The sequence below is a fragment of the Salvelinus sp. IW2-2015 genome, linkage group LG26 (assembly GCF_002910315.2).
Source record: "Salvelinus sp. IW2-2015 linkage group LG26, ASM291031v2, whole genome shotgun sequence".
Classification (NCBI taxonomy): Eukaryota; Metazoa; Chordata; class Actinopteri; order Salmoniformes; family Salmonidae; genus Salvelinus; species Salvelinus sp. IW2-2015.
The window spans coordinates 17,610,850-17,637,608 of NC_036866.1; the positions used below are offsets into that span (position 1 = coordinate 17,610,850).

At 43.8% G+C, this 26,759-nt stretch overlaps 2 protein-coding genes and 1 pseudogene across 4 annotated transcripts; 2 read left to right on the forward strand and 1 right to left on the reverse strand.

Annotated features, from left to right (window-relative positions):
* The first annotated feature begins 1,544 nt into the window (after positions 1–1,544).
* tat (tyrosine aminotransferase) lies at positions 1,545–13,442 on the forward strand. 3 transcript variants are annotated; one of them, XM_023971201.2, is made up of 12 exons: positions 1,545–1,635; positions 2,519–2,808; positions 2,924–3,028; positions 3,426–3,493; positions 3,652–3,810; positions 4,751–4,889; positions 5,019–5,071; positions 9,492–9,644; positions 9,804–9,932; positions 10,068–10,151; positions 12,045–12,143; positions 12,787–13,442. In XM_023971201.2, the coding sequence occupies exons 2-12, from the start codon at positions 2,532–2,534 to the stop codon at positions 12,925–12,927; spliced, it is 1,407 nt and encodes a 468-aa protein (XP_023826969.1). In that variant the 5' UTR covers positions 1,545–1,635; positions 2,519–2,531; the 3' UTR covers positions 12,928–13,442. The 3 variants fall into 3 exon arrangements, with proteins under 3 accessions (XP_023826969.1, XP_023826966.1, XP_070291275.1); XM_023971198.2 differs by having other exon boundaries at positions 1,547–1,635; positions 2,487–2,808; XM_070435174.1 differs by lacking the exon at positions 10,068–10,151 and having other exon boundaries at positions 1,547–1,635; positions 2,487–2,808.
* Positions 13,443–16,715: 3,273 nt separating this feature from the next.
* Positions 16,716–22,108, forward strand: zgc:56622 (aldo/keto reductase). The gene is made up of 10 exons (XM_023970906.2): positions 16,716–16,940; positions 17,143–17,316; positions 18,176–18,292; positions 20,025–20,102; positions 20,251–20,367; positions 20,818–20,930; positions 21,082–21,169; positions 21,267–21,350; positions 21,629–21,711; positions 21,811–22,108. The coding sequence occupies exons 1-10, from the start codon at positions 16,857–16,859 to the stop codon at positions 21,842–21,844; spliced, it is 972 nt and encodes a 323-aa protein (XP_023826674.1). The 5' UTR covers positions 16,716–16,856; the 3' UTR covers positions 21,845–22,108.
* Positions 22,109–23,500: 1,392 nt separating this feature from the next.
* LOC111952717 (kelch-like protein 36) lies at positions 23,501–25,351 on the reverse strand (annotated as a pseudogene).
* Between the last annotated feature and the right edge of the window lie 1,408 nt (positions 25,352–26,759).

Here is a 26,759-nt window from a genome sequence, read left to right on the forward strand (position 1 = left end):
AAGATTTCCCTTCACTGGAACTAAGGGACCTAGACTGAACTATGAAAAACAGCCCCAGACCATTATTCCTCCTCCACCAAACTTTACAGTTGGCACTATGCATTGGGGCATGTGCATTCTCCTGGAATCCGCCAAACCCAGATTCGTCCATCGGACTGCCAGATGATGAAGCGTGATTCATCACTCCAGAGAACGCATTTCCACTGCTCCAGAGAACAATGGTGGAGAGCTTTACACCACTCCAGCCGACGATTGGCTGGAAACTCGGCCATGGAAACTAATTTCAAGAAGCTCCTGACGAACAGTTCTTGTGCTGACGTTGCTTCCAGAGGCAGTTTGGAAATTCGGTTGCAACCGAGGACAGATGATTGTTATGCGCTTCAGCCCTTGATGGTACCATTCTATGAGCTTGTGTGGCCTACCACTTCGCGGCTGAGCCATTGTTGCTCCACTTCACAATAACAGCACTTAAAGTTGACCGGGGCAGCTCTAGCATGGCAGAAATTTGACGAACTGACTTGCATCCTATGACGGTGCCATGTTGAAAGTCACTGAGCTTTTCAGTAAGAGCATTCTAMTGCCAATGTTTGTCTATGGAGATTGCATGGCTGTGTGCTCGATTTTATACACCTGTCAGCAACGGGTGTGGCTGAAATCGCCGAATCCACTAATGGGAAGGGATATACTTTTGTATATATAGTGTACCTCCACTTTTTACGTTTTGCTTGCTTTTACCGAGGAAGAAGCATGCTTATCCTAAACCACACTCAAGCTGATTGAGCCTCAAAAAGTTTATTGGAAACCCTATGGACCTATGATAAAGGCTGAAATCAATTACTTTTATAAATATCAACTGATTTATGCTTCATTAGAATTTAAAAAAAGGTTTTCCCCATTCATGAAAGGTAGGAAAATCAGAGGCCATCTATCCATGACTTGGTCAATGATGTTGTATAGGCTATAGGCTTCACAGGAGGTTGGTGGCACCTTAATTGGGGAGGACGAGCTCATGGTAATGGCTGGAGCAGAATACGTGGAATGGTATCAAAACATCAAACACACAGTTTCCATGTATTTGATGCCATTCCGTTGACTCGGTTTCAGCCATTATTATGAGCCGTCCTCCCCCCAGCAGCCTCCACTGATAGGCTTACATATTGATTTGACTTGAGGCGACCGGATGAGCCTTTGGGATTTTGCAAACATAAATGGGAAACTAATAACATGTTATGGCCAGACATATTCACACATTTTTCACTCGTACTTTTTCTGCTTAGTAATTGTTGTGCGGGGCATCGGATGTGAGCGTCTCTCCTGTGCGCATTACGCACGAGGACAGCTGGGGTCCCATGGGTCTCCTCTCATGAGTCTGGTATCTGTCTTTTGGAAAGAGTTAATGCCGTTTAACCCAAACCTTGCAGTGTTTTACATTTTGGGGAATGATGTAACGGGGGTGTATGGCACAACCCTCAGTCTCCACCAATGAAAATACGGGCAAGGCTCAACAGCTACCATTTTCGGTGGGCTTGTTATAAAGCCGGCTTATAACGGATTTATCAGTCAGTCTTTGTTCATATTCAGTATTTTACCTGAATTCCTTCATTTGCAGTGTGAAATTCTTTTGAGATTGTAAAGGTATTTAAAAGGACTATTGTTATTTAAATGTATGATAACGCATTTAACTACCTCTAGCAAGTAGCCTAAGTGTCCAATTTATTTAGAGGCAATTTCAAATAAGCTACGCCTGGTAAATGTATTATAGCTTTTTATTTGAGGTATAGATCACATGTTTATTATTACGCATGCAAAAACAAATATTACCTTATTCCAAAGAGATGCCTATTATATGTAGTTTTAGAATATTTGTTGTTTCTGTCTTAATTTCAATTGTCTTGTTTGTATATTTTTTCAGGCTGTATCAGATCAGACTTGTTTAGATGACATTTTATTAGGTTAGATTTGAGTTGATTAGGATAGATTTGAGTTGATTAGGATAGATTTGATCTATTGTTTTTGCATTATATACATAGTTTTCATTGTTAATGGACTATACACCCCATTTATACTGCTATTTATACGGCGTTGTGATGAGATAGCCATTAATAAGATCATATCAATAACTTGAGGTGTCCCAGTCTGATCGGTATATCGCTCTTCATTACTCAGATGTTCAACTAACTGCGCACATAGTTCAATTAGTTCAGAACAGCCCTTGCAGCGCTTTTGATCTCAAACTGGATTATATAAACATCGCACCTGTTGAGTTTTCATGGGTAATTTAACACCTGGGCTAGCCTACTTCTCTGCACTGATGTTTTTTTTATCCAACAAGTTGATTTTCAGTTTTCGAATTGATTATTAGACTAGTCATTTGAATATTAACGAATAATCCTAATATATTTTATTTGTATGATATTTTACAACAATTTATAATGCAGGAATTATTCATGAAAATCTATTTGTTGGTCCTATCTTTTTTCCCCTAGCCTTTTTTCCTTCCTATCTCTCCCATCTTCAGCTGCAGTTGCAACATGGAGAACCAGTCCTATGAGGTGAAAATTAATGGGAGTGGTATCCATGAGAAGAATGCTCTCGTTTGTGTCAATGGAAAAGGTCTTAATGGAAACGGTAACCATCATAAAGCTGTGAAAGGCATTGTTTGTCCGGCCAAGCAGAAGAGCTGCAGGCAGCGATGGAACATCCGGCCCTCAGAGATGTCAATCAACACCTTGAATCCTATCCGTGCCATTGTGGATGGGATGAAGCTCACACCCAACCCTGAGAAGCCCATGATTGCTCTGTCCATTGGTGAGATGCTACACCACTATCTCATTTGCATATGCTCAGTGTGTTCACTTGTGAAGTGGAGTTGGTCAGAATTATGTTTCTTATGTACTCCTTTGTCCTCCTGTCATTCCATCAGGGGACCCTACTGTGTTCGGGAACCTGCCTACTGATGACAAAGTTCTCCAGGCCATGAAGGACGCCATTGACTCACACAAATACAACGGCTATGCTCCGTCTGTTGGTAAGACTCACGCAAGCACTTTCTCACCACAGCACCAACATTTCAAAAAGCTTGTCAAGTGTAAAAAAACTAGGGATGAAGTTATTTTTTTGTATTTTATTTAAATGGGAATTTGGAGGATATGAGATGAGACACAGCTATAGGGGAGTTGGGCGGCTTGCAAGGGGAAGAGAAGTTGGAGGCTAAAGTAATTTCAGTCAGGGAAGTTGAGAGAGCTACGTAAAATAGGGCCAATTGACTGTCTGCAGATGAACTGAAAGGGTTCCACTCTATGATTAATGATGATTGCTCTAAGGACGGATGCAGGCGAAATCTCCCTTTCTCCCAGCAGACTACCGAGTTCAGTATACAGTACTACAGTACAAAATATAAGATGTTGTCTTCTACTCATCAACAGGTTATCAGAAGAGCAGAGAGGTGGTGGCAAACTTCTACAGTTGCCCCGAGGCCCCCTTGGAGGCAGAGGTGTGTTTACCTCTCATCGTTTACCTGCTTTAACTCATTCAAACTCTCTTTTTTTCTTCATCATATATTCACCTGTCTTGCTACTGTAATTTATTTTCTCTCCAAAACTAGAGGACATAAAAAAAATATATTGTTATCTTCCTCTCTCTTCCATGCAGGATGTGCTTCTGACCAGTGGCTGCAGTCAGGCTATAGATCTGGCCATTACAGTGCTGTGTAACCCTGGAGACAACATCCTAGTCCCCTGCCCTGGATTCTCCCTCTACAAGACTCTGGCTGTGTCTCTGGGCATCCAGGTCAAACTGTACAACCTTCTGGTGAGTGTTGGACACGGGGGGAGGAGCAAAATAGAGGGAAAATAAGTCAAAGAGAAAAACTGGATGTTAGCAAGAGAGAGCGAAGAAGGGGGGAAAATAGATTGTTGAAAGAGAAAGAGTGGGGGAAATGCAGAGCTCTTCCTCATTGACACATATCTGGTACTTACTTATAAATCATTTTGGATGGCTTTCTTTCCTCTAGGCTTACACACACACACACACACACACACACACACACACACACACAACACACACACACACCACACACACACACCACACACACACAACACACACACAACACACACAACACACACACACACAACACACACACACACACACACACACACACACACACACACACACACAAACAAATACAGATAAATACTTGTAGCTACATAACATTTTAGTTGAATTACATCCATAAAAAACATGAAGTCACTCAGGCACACAGTGGAATGTCGTGACTCTTGAGGTCATGATGTGTATATGACAACTGCACACAGTGTTAAGAGCTGCTATTGATTCACCTATACAATCCACTTATACATTATTAGAACTCTCACAGAGCTTCCTCATAATGTCAGGACAGCTGAGTTCCTGCCCATCTTCTGAAAACATCTGAAAACCTACATCTTCACAGAGTATCCTGACTAAGTTCTGATATTTTTTCCACTAATTGGTCTTCTGACCAATCACATCAGATATTTTCACACATATTTTTCAGAGCTGATCTGATTTGTCAAAAGACGAATTAGTGGAAAAAAGATCAGAATTGGACTGCCTGTGTAAATGCAGCCTATGAGATCAAAGGTCAGTTAAGACAGTTAGGACGGTGYAGAATCTGCAGATTTGTCTGTTTTCCAGCGTCTGTGTAGTGCATGTACAGTAAGTAGCCTTATGTCTGCTCTCTGACTCGTGGTGACTTTGTCTGTCCTTGCAGCCAGAGAAGTCTTGGGAGATCGATCTCCAACACATGGAAAGCCTGATAGATGACAGGACAACCTGCCTGATTGTCAATAATCCCTCCAACCCTTGTGGCTCCGTCTACAGTAAAGAGCATCTACAGAACATCCTTTCTGGTGAGCCCTGTTCCTTCACCCCCTGGCCACAGTGTTCCCTCTCACTATAACACAATATAAGCATTTGGTTCCTATAATGAATTCACTTCTAATTGTAATATTTTTGAATGTGTCTATTCTCTTGTCTAGTTGCCTCCAAACATTGCGTCCCAATCCTGGCTGATGAGATCTATGGTGACATGGTGAGTTCATACACACAGAAGCACTCTCAGAAACAAACACAACAGAGACAGACACTCATACAGACTAATACAGAAACTGGCATTGAGTCTATTGCATAATAGGAGACTAAGGAGAGGAATCTATATTGGATTGTCTTCTGGCATGGAGGAGGATTGGTCTACGGAGGTGTGCAATACAGTAGTAGACTGGTCATGCGTCCAGGAGTAGGCTGCTGGTTCTGGGGTATAGCCTACATCCTGGCCACTAGGCCCCATGTAATACATAATACCAGCGAGGCACATTCTTTAACATTCTGTAGCAGTTACAGGGAGGTTTTCTCTGGCTTAGCTCTGCTGGGTATCCAAGGATGAGCCACAGAGGTCAACTGTAGACAAGAGGCGCTCCTCTGCTCTGTAATTTCTGAGAGCTGTGTTGAGAATTTCTTATGGATAGCTTAAAGGGAAATTCGCAGTTGCTACATCTATTTTTGTACTTATAAATGAATGATATACTGTATACTCATTGATTCTTGAACAACATAACTTATAAATGCCTCATGAGCTTAGCTCAATTGTCGTAGCCCATCGGAACCCAAAATATAAGCTTGTTTACTTCAACTTTACTTTTACTTCAACTTCAATGTAAATGCATCAATAGCTCTGTCTATGAATTTAAAGGAGCAATATGAAGATATGTCCTGGTTGCTAAAATTCTATGGGGGGGGGGGGTGATTGGGAATGCTATGGGGGGGTGATTGGGAATGCTATGGGGGGGTGATTGGGGTCGCTGAGTGCATAAATCACATGGGCTCAGAATTCACCAATGTCTCGCTCAGTACAAAAAACTATACAATAATATAATAATAATACTACTGTCACATACAGAGGATAGGTGCAGTGAAATGTTTKTTTTTTTACAGGGTCAGCCATAGTAGTACAGAGCCCCTGGAGCAAATTAGGGTTAAGCGTCTTGCTCAAGGGCAAATCGACAGATTTTTYACAATGTTGACTCAAAACAAGGCCCTTTCAGTTACTAGCCCAACACTCTAACCACTAGAACAGAAGTACTCAGAATGACTGTGCACTTTTCGCCGCATGTGTTTGCGATTAATGCAGATGTGAGGGTAATATAGTGCGAGAGCGGGGGAGAAGAAGTGGGTGGGGGTGGGAGGGCCCCTTTTTTAACGACAAGGTGCCTGTTTAGGGGCTGCGTGGAGTGGTGCCTGTTTAGGGGCTGCGTGGAGGGGTGCCTGTTTAGGGGCTGTATGGAGGGGTGCCTGTTTAGGTGCTGTGTGGAGGGGTGCCTGTTTAGGGGCTACGTGGAGGGGTGCTTGTTTAGGGGCTGCATGGAGGGATGGCTCTTTAGCGGCTGTGTGGAGGGATGGCTCTTTAGGGGCTGTGAAGAGGGGAACGGTTTAGGGGCTGGTGGAGGATGCTGTTTAGGGGCTTGTGGAGGAGTGCTGTTTTAGTTAGGGCTGTGTGGAGGGGGGCTGTTTGGGGCTGTGTGGAGGGTGCCTGTTTATGGGGGCTGTGTGGAGGGGTGCCTGTTTAGGCTGTGTGGATGGGTGCCTGTTTAGGGGCTTGTGTGGGAGGGGGCCTGTTTAGGGGATGTGTGGAGGGGGCCTGTTTTGGGTGTGTGAGGGGTGCCTGTTAGGGGCTGATGTGGAGGGGTGCCTGTTTAGGGGCTGTGTGGAGGCATTATGTGTCTGGGCACCAAAATATAAGCTTGTTTACTTCAACTTTACTTTTACTTCAACTTCAATGTAAATGCATCAATAGCTCTGTCTATGAATTTAAAGGAGCAATATGAAGATATGTCCTGGTTGCTAAAATTCTATGGGGGGGGGGTGATTGGGAATGCTATGGGGGGGTGATTGGGAATGAATGGGGGGGTGATTGGGGTCGCTGAGTGCATAATCACATGGGATCAGAATTCACCAATGTCTCGCTCAGTACAAAAAACTATACAATAATATATAATAATACTACTGTCACATACAGAGGATAGGTGCAGTGAAATGTTTTTTTTTTTTACAGGGTCAGCCATAGTAGTACAGAGCCCTGGAGCAAATTAGGGTTAAGCGTCTTGCTCAAGGGCAAATCGACAGATTTTTACAATGTTGATCAAACAAGGCCCTTTTCAGTTACTAGCCCAACACTCTAACCACTAGAAACAGAAGTACTCAGAATGACTGTGCACTTTTCGCCGCATGTGTTTGCGATTAATGCAGATGTGAGGGTAATATAGTGCGAGAGCGGGGAGAAGAAGTGGTGGGGGTGGGAGGGCCCTTTTTTAACGACAAGGTGCTGTTTAGGGGCTGCGTGGAGTGGTGCCTGTTTAGGGGCTGCGTGGAGGGGTGCCTGTTTAGGGGCTGTGTGGAGGGGTGCCTGTTTAGGGGCTGTGTGGAGGGGTGCCTGTTTAGGGGCTACGTGGAGGGGTGCTTGTTTAGGGGCTGCGTGGAGGGATGGCTTTTAGGGGCTGTGTGGAGGGATGGCTCTTTAGGGGCTGTGAAGAGGGGCCTGTTTAGGGGCTGCGTGAGGGATGCCTGTTTAGGGGCTGTGTGGAGGAGTGCCTGTTTAGTTAGGGGGTTGTGGAGGGGGGCTGTTTAGGGGCTGTGTGGAGGGGGGCCTTTTAGGGGCGTGTGTGGAGTGTGCTGTTTAGGGGCTGTGTGGAGGGTGCTGTTTAGGGGCTGTGTGGAGGGGTGCCTGTTTAGGGGCTGTGTGGAGGGGTGCCTGTTTAGGGGCTGCGTGGAGGCATTATGTGTCTGGGCAGCATAAGTTCCATCTCATGGTTAGAGGGGAATGTTTGACAAGCACCAGGCTCTTTCCTTATGGGCCCCTATGGGCTCCTCTCTGTGAAAAAAAAACACAGCTCACGAGAGCTTAGAGCGGAGCCATAAATGCTTTGTAAATTAGATCTGAGGTGAGGTTTGGGATGTTCTTTTTCTGAACTGTCAGTCATTGTGCTCTGACCAATAGCACGCGGGGCGGATCTCCCACCCGTCATCAAGGCCTCAGCTCTAATGAAAGCCAGCTTGCTACGGTTACCATACCACCACTTTTTTTCTCTGCTCTCTCTCTCTCTCCTTTTCTCCTTCCATCTCTTTGTCTTTTTCTCTTAGACGAGCAGTGCATAACAATACATTTGCATTACATAAAGTTATGAAATCCCTCACAAACTTTGTTATGGTCAAATTAGTTTCATCATTTTTACCTATTGATACACATTTTTGGCATGTTGTTGTCTTTGATGGTGTTGTTGGTATTGATTGATTAAGTTGAAGTGCTTTATTTTTCAATGGGTGAAGAAAGACCATATCGGCTATGAAAAGCCAACTGACATTTACTCCTGAGGTGCTGACTTGTTGCACCCTCGACAACTACTGTGATTATTATTATTTGACCATGCTGGTCATTTATGAACATTTGAACATCTTGGCCACGTTATGTTATAATCTCCACCCGGCACAGCCAGAAGAGGACTGGCCACCCCTCATAGCCTGGTTCCTCTCTAGGTTTCTTCCTAGGTTTTGGCCTTTCTAGGGAGTTTTTCCTAGCCACCGTGCTTCTACACCTGCATTGCTTGCTGTTTGGGGGTTTAGGCTGGGATTCTGTACAGCACTTTGAGATATCAGCTGATGTAAGAAGGGCTTTATAAATACATTTGATTTGATGATTTGATTTGATATTTGCACTGTACTGTAGTCAGAGTTGGGTACAACTGGAGTTATCTAACTTCTTTAAAAAATTGTAATTGGATTACAGTTACATACTTAAAAACAGCTGAATACATTTTGAATTACTTGATCTAAAATCACGATGTGGGCTGCAAGTGTTTGCCTCAAACACACTGAAATGGCAGATTTTTTAACATCATTGAAAGCTGTGCTGATTCACACAGCTCCGAAGTCTTCTTTAGGTAGGAATGGAAGCTCTGTTCTAATTTATTTGAAATCTCCAAAACTTCCAAATTTGCTCTCCTTGGTTGCTTTCCACAGAAACTTATTTTAACCAAAAAAGTCAGATCCCCACTTTCACTGGGAACTGAAACATCAGGGACTTTGTGTCAATAGGACATCTTTGGTTAGACAACACAGCTCCACCCTGTTCACTGCCCAAGCACTTGGATGGCATATAATCATATTTCTCCTGCATCTGTCGCATCGGTCTATTGCCGTCTTTATCGTACCAGACAGTTACCTTAAGGGAGGGTCAGACATTTAAATGACCGTTTTCCTTTTTTACTGGCCACATTCTGCTTAGTGGCTGGGTGTATTTTTCAAGTAATTCGCCCAACCCTGAGTGTAATGCTCTGTATTATGAATAGAATCAAAATATTAAAACATTTCCCCTTTAGTGTAAACTAACCCTGATTATTTTACATTGTCTTCTACAGTATGTTTTGTATTGATGCGAGTGTGTACTGTATCTCCATGATCAGGTGTTTCCAGGTTGCACGTACCAATCTACGGCGGTCCTCAGCAGTGATGTGCCCATCCTAGCGTGTGGTGGTCTGGCCAAGCGATGGCTAGTCCCTGGCTGGAGGCTAGGTTGGATCCTCATCCACGACAAGAATCAAATCTTCGGAAAAGAGGTAAGTACTTCAGCCTCTCACTACTCGCATACTGAATGTGAAGTCCAGTTTATCTATACACATACGCTACACCAATACACATATGGTAAGATTAATCTGTGTCCTCTGGGGTTTGGAATCACTTCTAATGTACCTAATCTGTCTCTCTTCTGCTTTCAGATTCGTCAGGGTCTGGTTAAGCTTAGCCAGAGGATTCTGGGTGCCTGCACCATTGTCCAGGGTGCGATAGAGAGCATCCTGAACGACACGCCCCAGGAGTTTTACCACAGAACCATCAGTTTCCTCGAGGTGAGTCCCCCTCCCTTGAACCTTCCCCAATTATTTTATATGCAGATGGTAGTAGTCTAACATATTGATTTATCTGGATATCTGTCTGATTGTCCGACTGACTGTCTATTGACTAGTTTCCTGCTTCTTTCTCAGTCAAACTCCGAGATCTGTTTCTCTGAACTGTCCACTGTTCCTGGGCTGACCCCCGTGATGCCATCAGGAGCCATGTACCTCATGGTGAGTCTTATGTGTCCACTCAGTTTTTAACAATTCCTGACATTTAATCAGAGTAAAAATGCCCTGTCTTAGGTCAGTTAGGMTCACCACTTTATTTTAAGAATGTGAAATGTCAGCATATTAGTAGCGAGAATTATTTCTTTCAGCTTTTATTTCTTTCATCACATTCCCAGTGGGTCAGAAGTTTACATACACTCAATTAGTATTTGGTAGCATTGCATTTAAATTGTTTAACTTGGGTCAAATGTTTCGGGTAGCCTTCCACAAGCTTCCCACAATAAGTTGAGTGAATTTTGGCCCATTCCTCCTGACAGAGCTGGTGTAACTGAGTCAGGTTTGTAGGCCTCCTTGCTCGCAAACGCTTTTTCAGTTCTGCCCACAAATGTTCTATAGGATTGAGGTCAGGGCTTTGTGATGGCCACTCCAATACCTTGACTTTGTTGTCTTTAAGCCGTTTTGCCACAACTTTGGAAGTATGCTTGGGGTCATTGTCCATTTGGAAGACCCATTTTTGACCAAGCTTTAACTTCCTGACTGATGTCTTGAGATTTTACTTCAATATATCCACATAATTTTCCTCTCTCATGATGCCATCTATTTTGTGAAGTGCACCAGTCCTTCCTGCAGCAAAGCACACCCACAACATGATGCTGCCACCCCCGTACTTCACTTTGGGATGATATTCTTCAGCTTGCAAGCCTCCCCCTTTTTTCCTCCAAACATAACGATGGTCCTTATGGCCAAACAGTTCTATTTTTGTTTCATCAGACCAGAGGACATTTCTCCAAAAAGTATGCTCTTTGTCCCCATATGCCAGTTGCAAACCTAGTCTGGCTTTTTTTGGCGGTTTGTGAGCAGTGGCTTCTTCTTTGCTGACCAGACTTTCAGGTTATGTCGATATAGAACTCGTTTTACTGTGGATACAGATACTTTTGTACAGTTTCCTCCAGCATCTTCACAAGGTCTTTTGCTGTTATTCAGGGATGATTTGCACTTTTCGCACCAAAGTACGTTCATCTCTAGGAGACAGAACGCGTCTCCTTCCTGAGCGGTATAACGGCTGCGTGGTCCCATGGTATTTATGCTTGCGTACTATTGTTTGTACAGATGAACGTGGTACCTTCAGGCGTTTGGAAATTGCTCCCAAGGATGAACCAGACTTGGTGGAGGTCTACAATTTGTTTTCTGAGGTCTTGGCTGATTTATTTTTATTTTCCCATGATGTCAAGCAAAGAGGCACTGAGTTTGAACGTAGGCGTTGAAATACGTCCACAGGTGCACCTCCAATTGACTCAAATTATGTCAATTAGCCTATCAGAAGCTTCTAAAGCCATGACATAATTTTCTGGAATTTTCCAAGCTGTTTAAAGGCACAGTCAACTTAGCGTATGTAAACTTCTGACCCACTGGAATTGTGATACAGTGAATTATAAGTGAAATAATCTGTCTGTAAACAATTGTTGGAAAAATTACTTGTGTTATGCAGAGTGTCCTAACCGACTTGCCAAAACTATAGTTGGTTAACAAGAAATTTGTGGAGTGGTTGAAAAACGAGTGTATGTAAACTTCCGACTTCAACTGTACGTATTTTTACGTATTTTTATAACCAAATTTCAACTGCACATACTGTACATTCTCAATGACGTAAGCATTATATCACAATAATTATATCACAATAATACTTTTTCAAGCCTTAATATAGGAAAGAGGAAACAACTGAAGATTGCAACAGAATATTTTATTATTGCCGGTCTGGACCGGACCAAATCTTAACGAATTATAGGTTGTCTGTGGACATTGAAATCAAGGCGGCCGGGCCAGACAGGACCAAAAAAGACGTTCCTGTCGTTAAATGCTTAGTAGGATACTTAATGTGTGTCTTGGTATTTCTAGGTGGGAATTGAGATGGAACACTTCCCAGAGTTCCAGAACGATGTGCAGTTCACTGAGCGTCTGGTAACTGAGCAGTCCGTCTTCTGCCTGCCTGCTACGGTAAAACACCAGACACACACATATCTATCTATCTATTGACGCGTTGGCTGACAACGTCAAGAGAATTATGCATGCCTATCGATGTGAGTGGAAGCCATGATTTGTTATGATTCTGAACAATCAGAAAGCTAGCAACACCCCGACAAAAAAGATTGCAGTTTTGAAACTGCAGTAGAAGTGCAGTAACTGCAGTCGATTGTGGCATTTTAAACGCAGTAATTCCAGAAAAACTGCACTGTGGTATTTTGGATGCAGTATTTGAAACATACTGCAATTATACTGCACTCTAACTGCAATCTGTTTTTGTAAGGGCAATGACAAGTAGCTACCATGTAGGGAATCGTAGGTGGTTGTTCTTGATACCATGTCTTGTTTTAAGGTGTTTTGACTGATTTCATGTCAATGCTAATGTGGCAAAAATTCACTAGCTAGCGAACCAATAACTGTAACGATGTATTTGAGAGACAACAAGAGCTCATTGTGCAAATATATTGATCTTTTCAATAAACATTTGGAGACTAAATATAGTTTACATGTTGTTATCTATCTATCCATCCATCTAATGGACTCATCCATCCTCTCTGTCTACCATGGGTAGAGAAATTACCTTGTTTTGTCATTTACAATTCTCTTCTCCCTGCAGGCATTTGAGTACCCAAATTACTTCCGGATCGTGGTGACCGTACCAGAGGAGATGATGGTGGAGGCGTGTACACGGATTCGGGAGTTCTGCCAGCGCCACTACAGAACCTGCAGCCAAGACAGCAACGAGCTAGACCAATAATGAGAGACACAGCCTGGGAGAGGGGGAGACCAAAGAGTATGGGCACAGAATATGACAAAAGTAAATGTGAAAAAAAAGAGAACGGGAAGAGGGTGAGAGTAAAAGGAAAGAAATTAGGGAAGAGAAGGAGAGAGAAGATGTGTCCAAATATCGTGTTGCACTGCGGGAACAAAGGTTTTTGCAATGTCATTGGTGGTGGTCCATCTTTGGTACCCCAACTTATGAGCAGACCTGATATTTATATTTTGTATGGCCATCTTATGTCAACCTTACTTTGTCTAACTATTTGAATTCTTAATGTTATTCTATATGTTGGGTTGACCAGAACACCATTGGGCGTATAGAACCAGGGACYGGGGATCCTCCCCTTTTTTCAAACCATGATGGGGTTCATGGTTGGGTTGATCCCACCACGGAACCAGATGGAACTGAAGCACCAGCATGGATCAGATGATCTACAGTGCTTTCCATAGTCAGCGTTACATACTCTTTCTTGCATGTGTTAGAATTATGATGACACTCAGTATACATTCTGATATATTGCATGCTTAACCAACACTTTTCCTATGTATATAATCTATTTGTTATGTTGATGTAATATTGAATGTTTTTTTATTTTTTACTTTCATATAAAAAAGTTATTTAAACCAAATTAAGCTATGAAATACTTATTTGTTTGTTGTAACCAGTGGTGATTTTAGCATGTAAATGTTGGTGGGGCAACAAAAAAAAACTGTGGGATACAGTCCCAACACATTACCACTGGTACACCTGGCTATCAGCAGAGCCTTGTCTGTCAGCGAAACAGTTCATTCAGCCTCATTTACTGCCTTTAAAAAAAAACATAGCTGATATGGCTGACTTGCTTAAACAAATGTGGTTTCTACTGACAATTGAGATGTACAAACTATGGCATATGGGGACGACAAACGGATAAGAGGCAATCCGTAATTTCGATTAAGACATTAATGAGGGAGCTAGGACGGACCTAGCCAATATAACTATTTGTTCAGCACTTTTGAAATGTACAGCGACAGAATTCAGAACATGGGCCTTTCTTACAGTATGCTCCTTGTCCACCAAGTCAGAACCATTGGATAAATAAAGGGGGCATATAAGCAGACACTGAAAGTTCTTACAATATTCCATGATCCAATTTCTCAAAAACAGATTATAGGCTACATGTGCACCAACAAGTCAGAACAGTAGGTGAAATTAAGAGGTGAAAATAGACCAAATTATTAGGGGGAGGCACAAGGGCTACTAACAGCTTTCTACACAACATACACTTAGCATTACTTTCTTAGCTACAGTATACATATCTCCCTTGTAACGGCTTTCTTCCTGGGATGAAGGAGAGGACCAAAACGCAGCGCGTGTTCAACATGTTTAATAAAGAATAATAAAGTGAACACTACAAGCTACAAAACAATAAATGTGACAAACGAAAACAGTCCTATCTGGTGCAGAACACAAAGACAATCACCCACAAACCAACAGTGCAAACAGGCTACCTTAATATGGTTCCCAATCAGAGACAATGACAAACACCTGCCTCTGATTGAGAACCATATTAGGCCAAACAACAAACCCAACATAGAAACACAAAACATAGAATGCCCACCCAGCTCACGTCCTGACCAACTAAACACAGACTAAATAAAGGAAATAAGGTCAGGAACGTGACATCCCTGGCATATTACATCATTTATGCAGCAACATACAAGACATTTTTTGACTCACCTTTTTGTGCTGTGCTCACTTGAACAGGAAGGTGGCGCGGCGGTCCTTCGTGGGCATATTTTGTCATCAAACTTTATCATCAAAGTCTGGCATTCTCTGGATTTATGATGCTTTCAAGAAACCTGAAAACTCTGAAGAGAAAAAAGGTTGAATCATGATGACGTCAGTGATCTTCAGGTCGTAGCTCTAGAAAGAGGCACGAGTTCCCAATTTACAATTCCGATTTGGATGAAAGTTCAAAACGTAGCTCATTTTTCCCGAGTTCCCAGTTGTCTTGAACTCACTAAAGTCAGATTTTGCAGTTCCGCGTTAACAGTTGTTTTGAGCGAGGCACAAATCATGGTTCATTGACAGCATGGCCAATGTTGAATGTTTATAATTTTAAACTAGGAAGAGAGACCCTTAGACTTGGGACCACACAGCCACTCCACTGAATAGCAGGCTAATGATTGCTTTGCAATGCTTGCAGTTAGCCACATATATTCCTTCCAAACCACTCATTGTTGAATTTGCGATTTCCAACTTCTTGCGTAATGTTTATGTCCATAGCCGATGAGCACTGATACGTTTTATCTATAATTTCTCTTCATTATTTCTCTTCATATCAGTCCAATCAAAGCTACTGTAGACATAATGTGATGTGACGTCATTTTATCTGTGGCCAATGACCTTGAGCCTTCTTGAATGGACACGTCTAATGTAACTCTATGGCAGCACCCAAGGGGGTTGAATCTTCGAGCTCTACCCTTTGGCAGTGACGTAGTTTGCCAATGAGTGACAGAACAATGAGCCAATCACAGCGCAACACTACGTATTTTCTTCTGGCTTGCCCCACCACCTCAGAAAGCACTGAGCTAGGCTGAAACACCTGCATTTTGGAGCACCCTTACTCAAGAAAACAAAAAAAGAAACCATGTGTGTATGCGGCTTTATTAACTCAATGATATACAGTACCAGTCAAAGTTTGGACACACCTACTCATTCAAGGGTTTTTCTTTATTTGTACTATTTTTTACATTGTAGAATAATAGTGAAGACATCAACACTATTAAATAACACATATGGAATCATGTAGTAACCAAAAAGGTGTTAAACAAATCAAAATATATTTTATATTTGAGATTCTTCAAATTAGTCACCCTTTGCCTTGATGACAGCTTTACACACTCTTGGCATTCTCTCAACCAGCTTCACCTGGAATGCTTTTCCATCAGGTGTAAATCTTCTGCTAAACAGTCTCAAGATAATTTAAATATATATTTATTTTTAAACACAGTATTGAACAATATTATTCAGTCTTGAGCTGTTGTCCTTTCTAATTCAAGTATAATGTTTTGTAAATGCTTTATGTCAGTATAGTCAGTACACTTTTATTGATTTTCAGCCAGAACTTTCTCATACTAAAATGTTATTCCCTAGGGCCTAGACACACCTTGAGTGACCTTCAGTTTCAAATCCCTATGAAGGCTCTCTTGGTTTTAAAGAAAGAAAACAAACGTCCTCACAAATAATGAATATTACAATTGAATACTTTTACTCATACTACACACAGATACATTTATCAGTCTAACTCCACACAGCTGTGGTTCAATGGTATGCTTCTTCAGCTCATTTGTAAAAAAAAAAACTGTTTTGATGACTGACTGTAGCATGAAATCATTCATTGCTGACACTATAGCACATCCTACTGTTGGATGTGTGTATTGCAGTCTGGGACGTTGCTGAGCAGATTCAACAAGGACACATTATTTGGCCTGCATCCAGGACTTGCATGTCTGAATGTATTTGCATTGCATCACCAAACACTTTTCAAATGTACACTTTGGTACAATATCACATATATCTCACAGTGCATAGGCCACACCTTTCCTACCACATATTGTGTGCAGGCCTACATTATTTCCTGTCTGAAGAAAGTGACCTTTACAACATTCTCCTTCCTCCCCTGAGTCTTTACAACAGCCCTCAGTTACCGAGTGTACACATAAATACACAATTGTGGTGAAGTACTTCTTACATAGTTCAATGATTAACTAGAAAGATAAGGAAGGACGCAAGAGAGAGAGCGAGAGAGATAGAAAGAGAAGGGTATGCGGGTAACAAAGTAGTTGGTAAAGAGGAAGGATAAGTCACAAGTCCCTGTCACAAGGCTCTTCCTGTCTTTCTATGCTGTTTTAACCCCCCACATGGAGGCGAGCACCAGCGTTGTTCGGACAGTAGAGCTGAATGATGGCACACGCATGCCCCTGCTGGGCTTGGGAACATGGAAGGTACTCTCTCTCTCTTTCTTTCTCTCTCTTTCTCTCTCTCCCACTCCCTACCTCAACCACACATTGAAGGTTATCTCAAAATCTCAGTATATATAATGTCCATGTATTATTCTCTAAGTATGAAAGGTGTGTTATTACAGTGGTGATTGTTGTTATTACACAGTGGGTTAAATGGTCATTACGGTGTCTTTGTGTTGTTCAGTCAAGCAGTTCAGCAGCAGTGTGTCAAAGTGCGGTGGAAGCTGCCATAGCTGCTGGTTACCGTCACATAGACACAGCCTACAGCTACCGCAATGAGGTCGAGATCAGCAAGGCCCTCCGCTCCAAGATGCAGCAAGGCATCATCCGACGCCAAGACATGTACGTCGTCAGTAAGGTGGGTGCTGCGGCTGCAACCAAGAGGTGGAGTCTGAGTGTTTATGTGGGCTGGCTGTCACTGTTCCAGGTGGACATGAGCTTGCCCTTTGATCTTTTGGTCCAATACAAAGTTCAAATACATATAATCTGATATGAATATTGCCTGTAGAGTAGAGATGTTCTCGGGTCCAAAAAGTGGACCCGGAGCCGAACGAACCCGAGGACAATCAGACCAGGACCCGAACGGACCCGATCATGAAATAAATGGGGGACTCAGACCCGAACCCATATGGACCCGACAACAACCAACCTAGTGACAAGAAAATTATGTTTATCAGCCAAGTTGCTCTTCTGGTTAATGAATAGGTATTTATATGTTGGCTAGGCCTTCTATAAGTCAATATATTCACCTTATTAGGGTAAAATTAATATGCTATATGCTGTCCCCATTCAGGTCCATTCGGGTCTATCAGCTGTAGTTACATAGACCTGAGAACCGATGACAATCAAACAGGACCTGACCCAGACCCGAGGGAAAAGTATACATTTTGGACCCAGACCCGCTCGAGTCCCGGGGCTGGTCTCTGGTATTTGGGTTTGGGTGGACCCGTGAAGACCTCTACTGTAGAGTATTTGTTGATATATCCACTGGTTTTATTGGTCAATGTCTATTACGTAACACTAAAAAAGTTAAGTCATATTGACTAAGTGATTTTTCAGAAAACCTCCCAAAAACAAGCTGGACCTCAGTTGACATATGTACTGATTGGAAGCAGAACTGGTTTCTATCTACGGGCTCTTGTCTGTATTCATGGTTGATTTGCTACATCATTGTGTTGTGTTGCTGAATAGACCTGTGTCCACTTCTTTGTGTGTAGTTGTGGAGTACACACCACGCGACCCATGACATCCCATTGTGTCTAAACAAGTCCCTGAGTGACCTGCAGCTGGACTATCTGGACCTGTACCTGATGCACTTCCCTATAGGACTGAAGGTGGGATTACAGTTCACACTGACACTGGCACAAATAGTCACATGGATGATACAGGGACTAATGGACTCTTCTGATACAGTTCTTGACATTTCAACAACAACTCTTGGTTTACTTTCACATACAGTGCATTTGGAAAGGATTCAGATCCCTTCCCTTTATCCACATTTTGTTATGTTACAGCCTTATTCTAAAATTGATACAATAATTTTTTTCCTCATCAATCTAAACACAATACCCCATACTGACAAAGCGAAAACAGGTTATTTTTTTATTTTTGCAAATGAATTTAAAATAAAAAACAGAAATACCTTATTTACATAAGTATTCAGACCCTTTGATATGAGACTCGAAATTGAGCTCAGGTGCATCCATTTTCCAATGATCATTCTTGARATGTTTCTACAACTTAATTGGCGTCCACCTGTGGTAAATTCAATTGGTTGTACATGATTTGGAAAGGCACACACCTGTCTATATAAGATCCCACAGTTGACAGTGCATGTCAGAACAAAAACCAAGCCATGAGGTCGAAGGGATTGTCCATAGAGCTCTGAGAAAGGATTGTGTTGAGGCACAGATCTGGGGAAGGGTACAAAAACATTTCTGCAGCATTGAAGGTCCCCAAGAACACAGTGGCCTCCATCATTCTTAAATGGATGAAGTTGGAACCACCAAGACTCTTCCTAGAGCTGGCCGCCCGGCCAAACTGAGCAATCAGAGTGACAGCGAGGTGACCAAGAACCCGATGTTCACTCTGAAAGAGCTCCAGAGTTCCTCTGTGGAGATGGGAGAACCTTCCATAAGGACAACCATCTCTGCAGCACTCCACCAATCAGGCCTTTATGGTAGTGTGGCCTGATGGAAGCCACTCCTCAGTAAAAGGCACATGACAGCCCGCTTGGAGTTTGCCAAAAGGCACCTAAAGGACTCTCAGACAACGAGAAAAAAGATTCTCTGGTCTGATGAAACCAAGATTGAACTCTTTGGCCTGAATGCCAAGTGTCACATCTGGAGGAAACATGGCACCATCCCTACAGTGAAGCATGGTTGTGGCAGCATCAAGCTGTAGGGATGTTTTTCAGCAGCAGGGACTGGGATACTTGTCAGGATCGAGGGAAAGATGAACGGAGCAAAATACAGAGAGATCCTTGATGAAAACCTGCTCCAGAGCGCTCAGGACCTCAGACTGCGGCGTAGGTTCACATTCCAACAGGACAACGACCCTAAGCACACAGCCAAGTAAACGCAGGAGTGGCTTCAGGACAAGTCTCTGAATGTCCTTGAGTAACCCAGCCAGAGCCAGAACTTGAACCCAATCGAACATCCCTGGAGAGACCTGAAAATAGCTCCCCATCCAACCTGACAGAGCTTGAGAGGATCTGCAGAGAAGAATGGGAGAAACTCCCTAAATACAGGCGTACCAACCTTGTAGCGTCAAACCCAAGAAGACTCAAGGCTGTAATCGCTGCCATAGGTGCTTCAACAAAGTACTGAGTAAAGGGTCTGATTACTTATGTAAATGTGAAATTTTCGTTTTTAATTTTTTATACATTTGCTAAAATTTCTAAAAACATGTTTTTGCTTTGTCATTATGGGGTATTGTGTGTAGATTGATGAGGGGGGAAAACAATTTAATCCATTTTAGAATAAGGCTGTAACGTAACAAAATGTGGAAAAAGTCAAGGGGTCTGAATACTTTCCGAATGCACTGTATCTTTTTCATTCCTTCCAGAAAGTGGATGATGAGCTCTTCCCTATGAGAGAGGGAGAAATGCTCACCACTGACATTGACTACCTGGACGTGTGGAAGGTTAAAACACTATCATCTCCTCTTCATCAACATCATTATACTGTCTCCTAACAACAAAATTATTTGTATTTCTTTGTGGTCTATTTTTGGTATCTTGAAGTGTAGTGTATTACTGTGCCTGTGCTGTAATGTCTGCTGTGTGATGTAGGGGATGGAGGCCTTGCAGGCCTCAGGGAAAGTGAAAAGTATTGGCGTGTCCAACTTCAACGTCCTCCAGCTGGAGAGACTGCTCTCTGTGGCCAAGGTTCCCCCTGTAGTCAACCAGGTGCTTCAAGGCTTTACACTGCAACTTTAGCTATTTCAAATACACTATTATGACACACTGAGTACCTCACAAACCACAGGAGGCTACTGAGGGGAGGACAGCTCATAATAATGGCTGGAATGGAGTTCATGGAGTGTGTTTGATGAATTCGATTCCATTCCATTCATTTCGTTCCATCCAGTACTATGAGCCCGTCCTCCCCATTAATGTGCCACCAACCTCCTGTGTCACAAACATATCTCACTCCTTTAACCAGCTCAACCAGTGTAATACACAGTTAACTGTGTTTCTGCATGGACACTACATGTGCAAACGGGTGTGTTTACCATGCTGAAAGAGTGTGTGGGTGTCGCTACTGGGTCAGAGGGTAGGAGAAAAGAATGGATAACAGCCGAAAGAGCGTTCTGACAGCTCTGTAATCTCATTATCTCTCCCTCTCCGCTCCTGCAGGTGGAGCTTCATCCCTACCTGGTCCAGTCTGACCTGGTGGAGTTCTGCAAGTCTCGCAACATCACCCTCACTGCCTACAGCCCCTTAGGTTCCCCTGGAAGACCCAAAGAATTGTGAGTCCTCCTGACAATAACATGTATACATTAGCGACTGGACTATGATCCTGCACTATATTGCTCTGTCCTGCACTATTGACCCCACAGTTGGCCGAGTAAACATCCCTCCCTATGTTCCAAAAGTTGACTGTGTCAATACTTCCTACAGTCACCGTGGAGACACTGATCCTGAGAAGCTGCTGGAGGACCCTGTGGTAGGAGATGTGGCTAAGAAGCACCGACGGAGCCCTGCTCAGGTTAGACTAGATAGTTCAGTAGAAACACACATCTAGTGTGTGTGTGTGTGCGCATCTGGGCTCTGCATCTAAGGACTATGTGGGTGTGTTGTTTCAGGTGCTGCTGAGGTACCATGTGCAGCAGGGTATTGCAGTGATCCCCAAAAGTGTGAAACCCAACCACATTCTGGAAAACACTAAGGTGAACTCTCTCTGACCCAATATAGATTATATTTACTCATTTGTACTACATGTAGCTCTTGCTCAATCATTTCATGAGTTCATAACAAGTTCAGTTTGAGCAATATGACTTTGACTGATATAGTATTCAGTCTTAATGCTAGTTTGATCAATGTCAGATCAATGTCTTGGTTTACACATTTAGTTATTAACTGGACATTCACATACATTACTCACTAACATAAATAAAATGTGTCAATGGTACAATAAACACTCAAAAAGAAAGTTTGTTGTCTGCAGATCTTTGACTTCTCTCTGACTGAGGAGGACATGTCGGCACTGAGAGGACTGAACAGAGGCTGGAAGAGCTGCATCATCGACTCGTAAGACAGGCTCAACGCTTCCTTATACAAATACTTAATAGATCAATAATTCCATGCAGAGAACAACTGCTCCTACCCTGACATGTTTCTGTTCTTCAGCTTGAAGTCTCATCCATACTACCCCTTTGAATGAGAGTCCCTGGGGATCAGAGACAAGAGACAGAGAAGTCACTTGGGAGAATAAGATAACTGTTTCTCAACCTGAGAACAAGGCCATATTACTATCCACCTCCTCATCAACATCGGCCTGCAAATGGTCTTCAACCATTGTTTATTGTTCACCTATAATGTGAAATTGTGATGATAAATAGAAATGTGGCGCTGAAGGTATGGATGGATGGTATTGTTTTTTTGTTGACATGATTTGAATAGATATACAGTATGCCCTCTGTGCCAACACTGTGCCCTGTCTGCCTGATTCTGAAGGGATGCAATATTTTTTCTTATCATCATAACTCAAACAAAACGTTTAGTTTAAAACACATATACTGAACAAAAATATAAACACATGTAAAGTGGCGGCAGGTAGCCTAGTGGTTAGATCAATGGATTTGTAACCGAATGGTTGCAAAATCGAATCCCCGAGCTGACAAGGTAAAAATCTGTTGTTCTGACCCTGAACAAGGCAGTTAACCCACTAGGCCGTCATTGAAAATAAGAATTTGTTCTTAACTGACTTGGCTAGTTAAATAAAGGTAAAATAACAAAAAAAAGTGTTGGTCTGAAGCTGATTAAACAGCATGATCATTACACAGGTGCACTTCTCCTTCCTCTTTACCAACGTCGTTTTTATAGAATTTGGCAGTACATCCAACTGGCCTCACAACTGCAGACCACGTGTAACTACACCAGCCCAGGACCTCCACATCCAGCTTCTTCACCTGCGGGGTCGTCTGAGGAGGGGGAAGGGGGGTGCTGAGGAGTATTTTTGCCTGTCATAAAGCCCTTTTGTGGGGAAAAACTAATTCTGATTAGCTGGGCATGGCTCCCCAGTGGGTGGACCTGGCTCCCAAGTGGGTGGGCTTATGCCCTCCCAGGCCCACCCATGGCTGTGCCCCTGCCAATCATTTGAAATCCATAGATTAGGACCTAATGAATTTATTTCAATTGACTGATTTCTTTCTATGAACTCTAACTCAGTAAAATCCTTGAAATTGTTACATGAGCATTTACATTTTAGTTCAGTATAGATTATGCTTCAATTGTAATACGAAGCACATCAAAGTAAAACTTTTTCACATAGTCCCCAATGTTAAGCATGTTGGAAGTCTTTACAAATGAGCTGAAACAGAACTAGTCCTTTTGTGAGCTTTTGTGCTTTTAGAGATGATGTGATATGGTATAGGTAGTTCTGTCATCCACTGTGTTCCATTGGCAGCTACACAGCTCTTTTCCTCTGCCTGTAATGTTTTTGGGAAGGTCTGGGTCCCGCACCCACTGGCATTTTCAGGGTCAAACCCCTGTGTGACCTGTGAGAGAACCATGCTCTCCCAGCTGTAGCCCCCCAGCATGTAGATTGTCTCGTTCATCCCCCCTCCTCTCCCCTGTAACTATTCCCCAGGACGTTGCTGTAAATGAGAATGTGTTCTCAGTCAACTTACCTGGTAAAATAAGGGTCAAATATATATTTTGTTAAAGATCTTACCCCCCCAGACCGCCTCACTGTTAGGCTGGAGGAGGGGGGCTATACAGATCCATTGTTCACTCTGGGGGTCAAAGGCCTCCACCACCAGGATGTCAAAGTACTCAATGCTCTCCTCGTGGTCATTGCTGCCCCCAATTATATAGATGAGGTGGTGAAGTGATGTCATGCAGTGCCACCCTCGTGCAGATGACATGGCCTGGCGCTCCACCCAGACGTCTCCTCCTCTGGGGTCATAGCTCAACACGACTCGCCGGTACGGCTCGATCTGGTAGACATGGCCGCCTGAGATGTAGACCAATCCTTTATGAGATGTGCCTGCATTGCCATAGGTGAATCTGCAGAGAGATGGAGTAGAGAGGGACAAGTGAGAGAAAGGGCTTTGATGTGAGCTGTGCCAGCCTGCCAGGCAAAGAGGCACAATAGTTATAGTATGTGTATTGGGAACCGTGACAACAGAGAGCTACCCCTTAGGCAGAGTTTTGTTCTCCTTACTCTGTTGTCTTGCTGCTTAACAGGGGCAAGTCAGAGACAGGAGTACAGGTGACGCTTTGGGAGACCATTGAGGAGTAGTGTGACTGTGAGTCAGGGTGAGTTGAATTCTCCCTTGGGCAGTCCTGCTACATATGTACAGCAGTTGTCTGTAGGGCTGTAAATCTCCACTGACAACAGAGCACGTTATTATTACGCCCTCCAACAGCAATCAGACATTCCCTAATGGCTCCCAGGTAGAAATCCACACGTCACTGGTTCATTGGGGCACTCTAGAGAAGAGATTAAACATAATTGAAAATGTTAGGTTGGGTTGCAGTGTAAGAGCAGAGCTTTACATTGATCAACTGGTTGTCTCTGGGTTTTGAGCAGTACAGCAGGTTCCTGGCAGCATCACCTCCATTAACTTGTGATGAGTTGCATGATGAACTCCCCCAGTACAGTGACACGGTGGTGGCTCCTCTGGGCTGGGATCTGGGTCTCCACCATCCACCCACCAGAGTCTAAATCTAGCCAGCGACCATCTGCAGTCAGCTCCTCCCCCATGGTCTGACACCTCCCCACCCACAAGTAGGAACTGCTCCTCCCCTCCCCGCCGCCTGTCTGCAAAACGGGTTAGGCACGGGCCCTTGTGTGGTAGTTCAGAGCCTCCTCCACCAGCACCTCACAGCTGGCCTCCAGGGGCAGCAGAGCCCATACAGCAGGGAGGACGCGGATGTGGGAGAGGAGCTGGCGGGCGTGTGCAGGGCGGTCTGGCGTGTGGCTCAGCCACTGGAGAGAAGCCTGGAGCAGAGCCTTCTCACTCTCTTGCTGGACCTGCCTGCTGGCCAGGTAGGAGCTTGGGCAGCCAGACATCACTCAGGAAGCCTGGGGTGAAGGGGAGGGTGGCGAAGCGTTCCAGGATGAAGTGGTCGATGCAGGCATCTAGTTTTTCCAGGCTGTAGAGCAGAGCCAGCTCCTGCAGTTACAGGTAGTTCTCCTCACTCACCTCTTTCTCCAGGTACTGGCAGCAGAAGTCCACTGCCCTCCACACCTGCAGCAGGTGGTCCATCTCCAGTTCAATGTTTCCTCCATCCAGCAGCAGCTCCCCACTGTAGAGGAAGTCCACCACAGCCTAAAGGAAGCCCCCACCAACTCCACCTCTGCCTGTCGCTCCTCCCTCATTCCCAGGGTGAATATAGCCTGGAAGGAAGGGCTTGAGACGGCCAGTAGGGCGCAGTGGGCTGGGATACGCTGCTCATCAGCCACCAGCACCATGAATCACAGCTGGCTGCGCTGACGCTGCTCATTCAGACCCTGCAGGAGGAAGTCAGCTTGCTCCGCCCAACAGTAGACCTGAGACACAGAGCAACAGATAATATTACATTAAAAGTGATACTTGAAGTAAGTTAGTCAGGTAAGACAAAACTAATACTGTAGCTAGATAGGTCACATCATGCTACTAACCTTGGATGACTCACTTATCCGTTGAGGCCGTGAAACACGGCTTTGTCTTCCATCATCCATTGTGTCCTCTCAATCCAACACAATCTAAAGGACAGTGAAATTTGTATGATAGAATTCAGAGAAATCATAAGTGGGCTACTAGCCCTTGATCATGGTTCTCAGTTCCATTACATTACACATAAGTCACTGGACAAAGGCGTCTTCTGCATGGGTAAGTATTATTACGAGCCCCGACGCTTAGTGTGAACATTTCATTTCATTACAGTTCATTTCATTACAGTACAACAGTTTGATTTGTTTGATCTTAGCTGGCTACATAGCCGTCTTTGTATCCAAGATAATTGTGTAGTCTAGAGTAATTGTCGAGGTTACCTAGCCAGTTAGAGGTTACCTAGCCAGCTACACTTTCAAACAAAGTCAACAACGCAGYCACTGCTAGCTAGCCTATTTCACCAGCCAGCAGTACTATATCATTTTAGTCAATAAGATTTTTTGYAACGTAAGCTTAACTTTCTGAACATTCGAGACGTGTAGTCCACTTGTCATTCCAATCTCCTTTGCATTAGCGTAGCCTCTTCTGTAGCCTGTCAACTATGTGTCTGTCTATCCCTGTTCTCTCCTCTCTGCACAGACCATACAAACGCTTCAAACCGCGTGGCCGCTGCTACTCTAACCTGGTGGTCCCAGCGCGCACGACCCACGTGGAGTTCCAGGTCTCAGGCAGAACCTTCTTGGAACTGCCGATTGACCGGCAACAAGGGCAGAGTTCATCTCAGCGCTATGCTTCCCTCCAGTCCCTCGACTTTTGGCACTGACGGAAACATGGATTACCACTGATAACACTGCTACTCCTACTGCTCTCTCCTCGTCTGCCCACGTGTTCTCGCACACCCCGAGAGCTTCTGGTCAGCGGGGTGGTGGCACTGGGATCCTCATCTCTCCCAAGTGGACATTCTCTCTTTCTCCCCTGACCCATCTGTCTATCGCCTCCTTTGAATTCCATGCTGTCACAGTTACCAGCCCTTTCAAGCTTAACATCCTTATCATTTATCGCCTCGGTTCCTTGGAGAGTTATCAATGAGCTTGACGCCCTGATAAGTTCCTTTCCTGAGGATGGCTACTCTCACAGTTCTGGGTGATTTAACCCCCACGTCTACCTTTGACTCATTCCTCTCTGCTCCTTCTTTCCACTCCTCTCCTTTTTGACCTTACCTCTCACCTTCCCCTACACACAGGCAGGCAATACGCTTGACCTCATCTTTACTAGATGCTGTTCTTCCACTAATTCATTGCAACTCCCCTCCAAGTCTCTGACACTACTTGTATCCTTTTCTCTGTTTTCCATCCAACACTTCCCACACTGCCCTACTCGGATGGTATCGTCGCCGTCCCAACCTTCGCTCTCTCTCCCCGCTACTCTTCCCTCTTCATCCTATCTCTCTTCTCTGCTCAACTTCTCAACCTATCT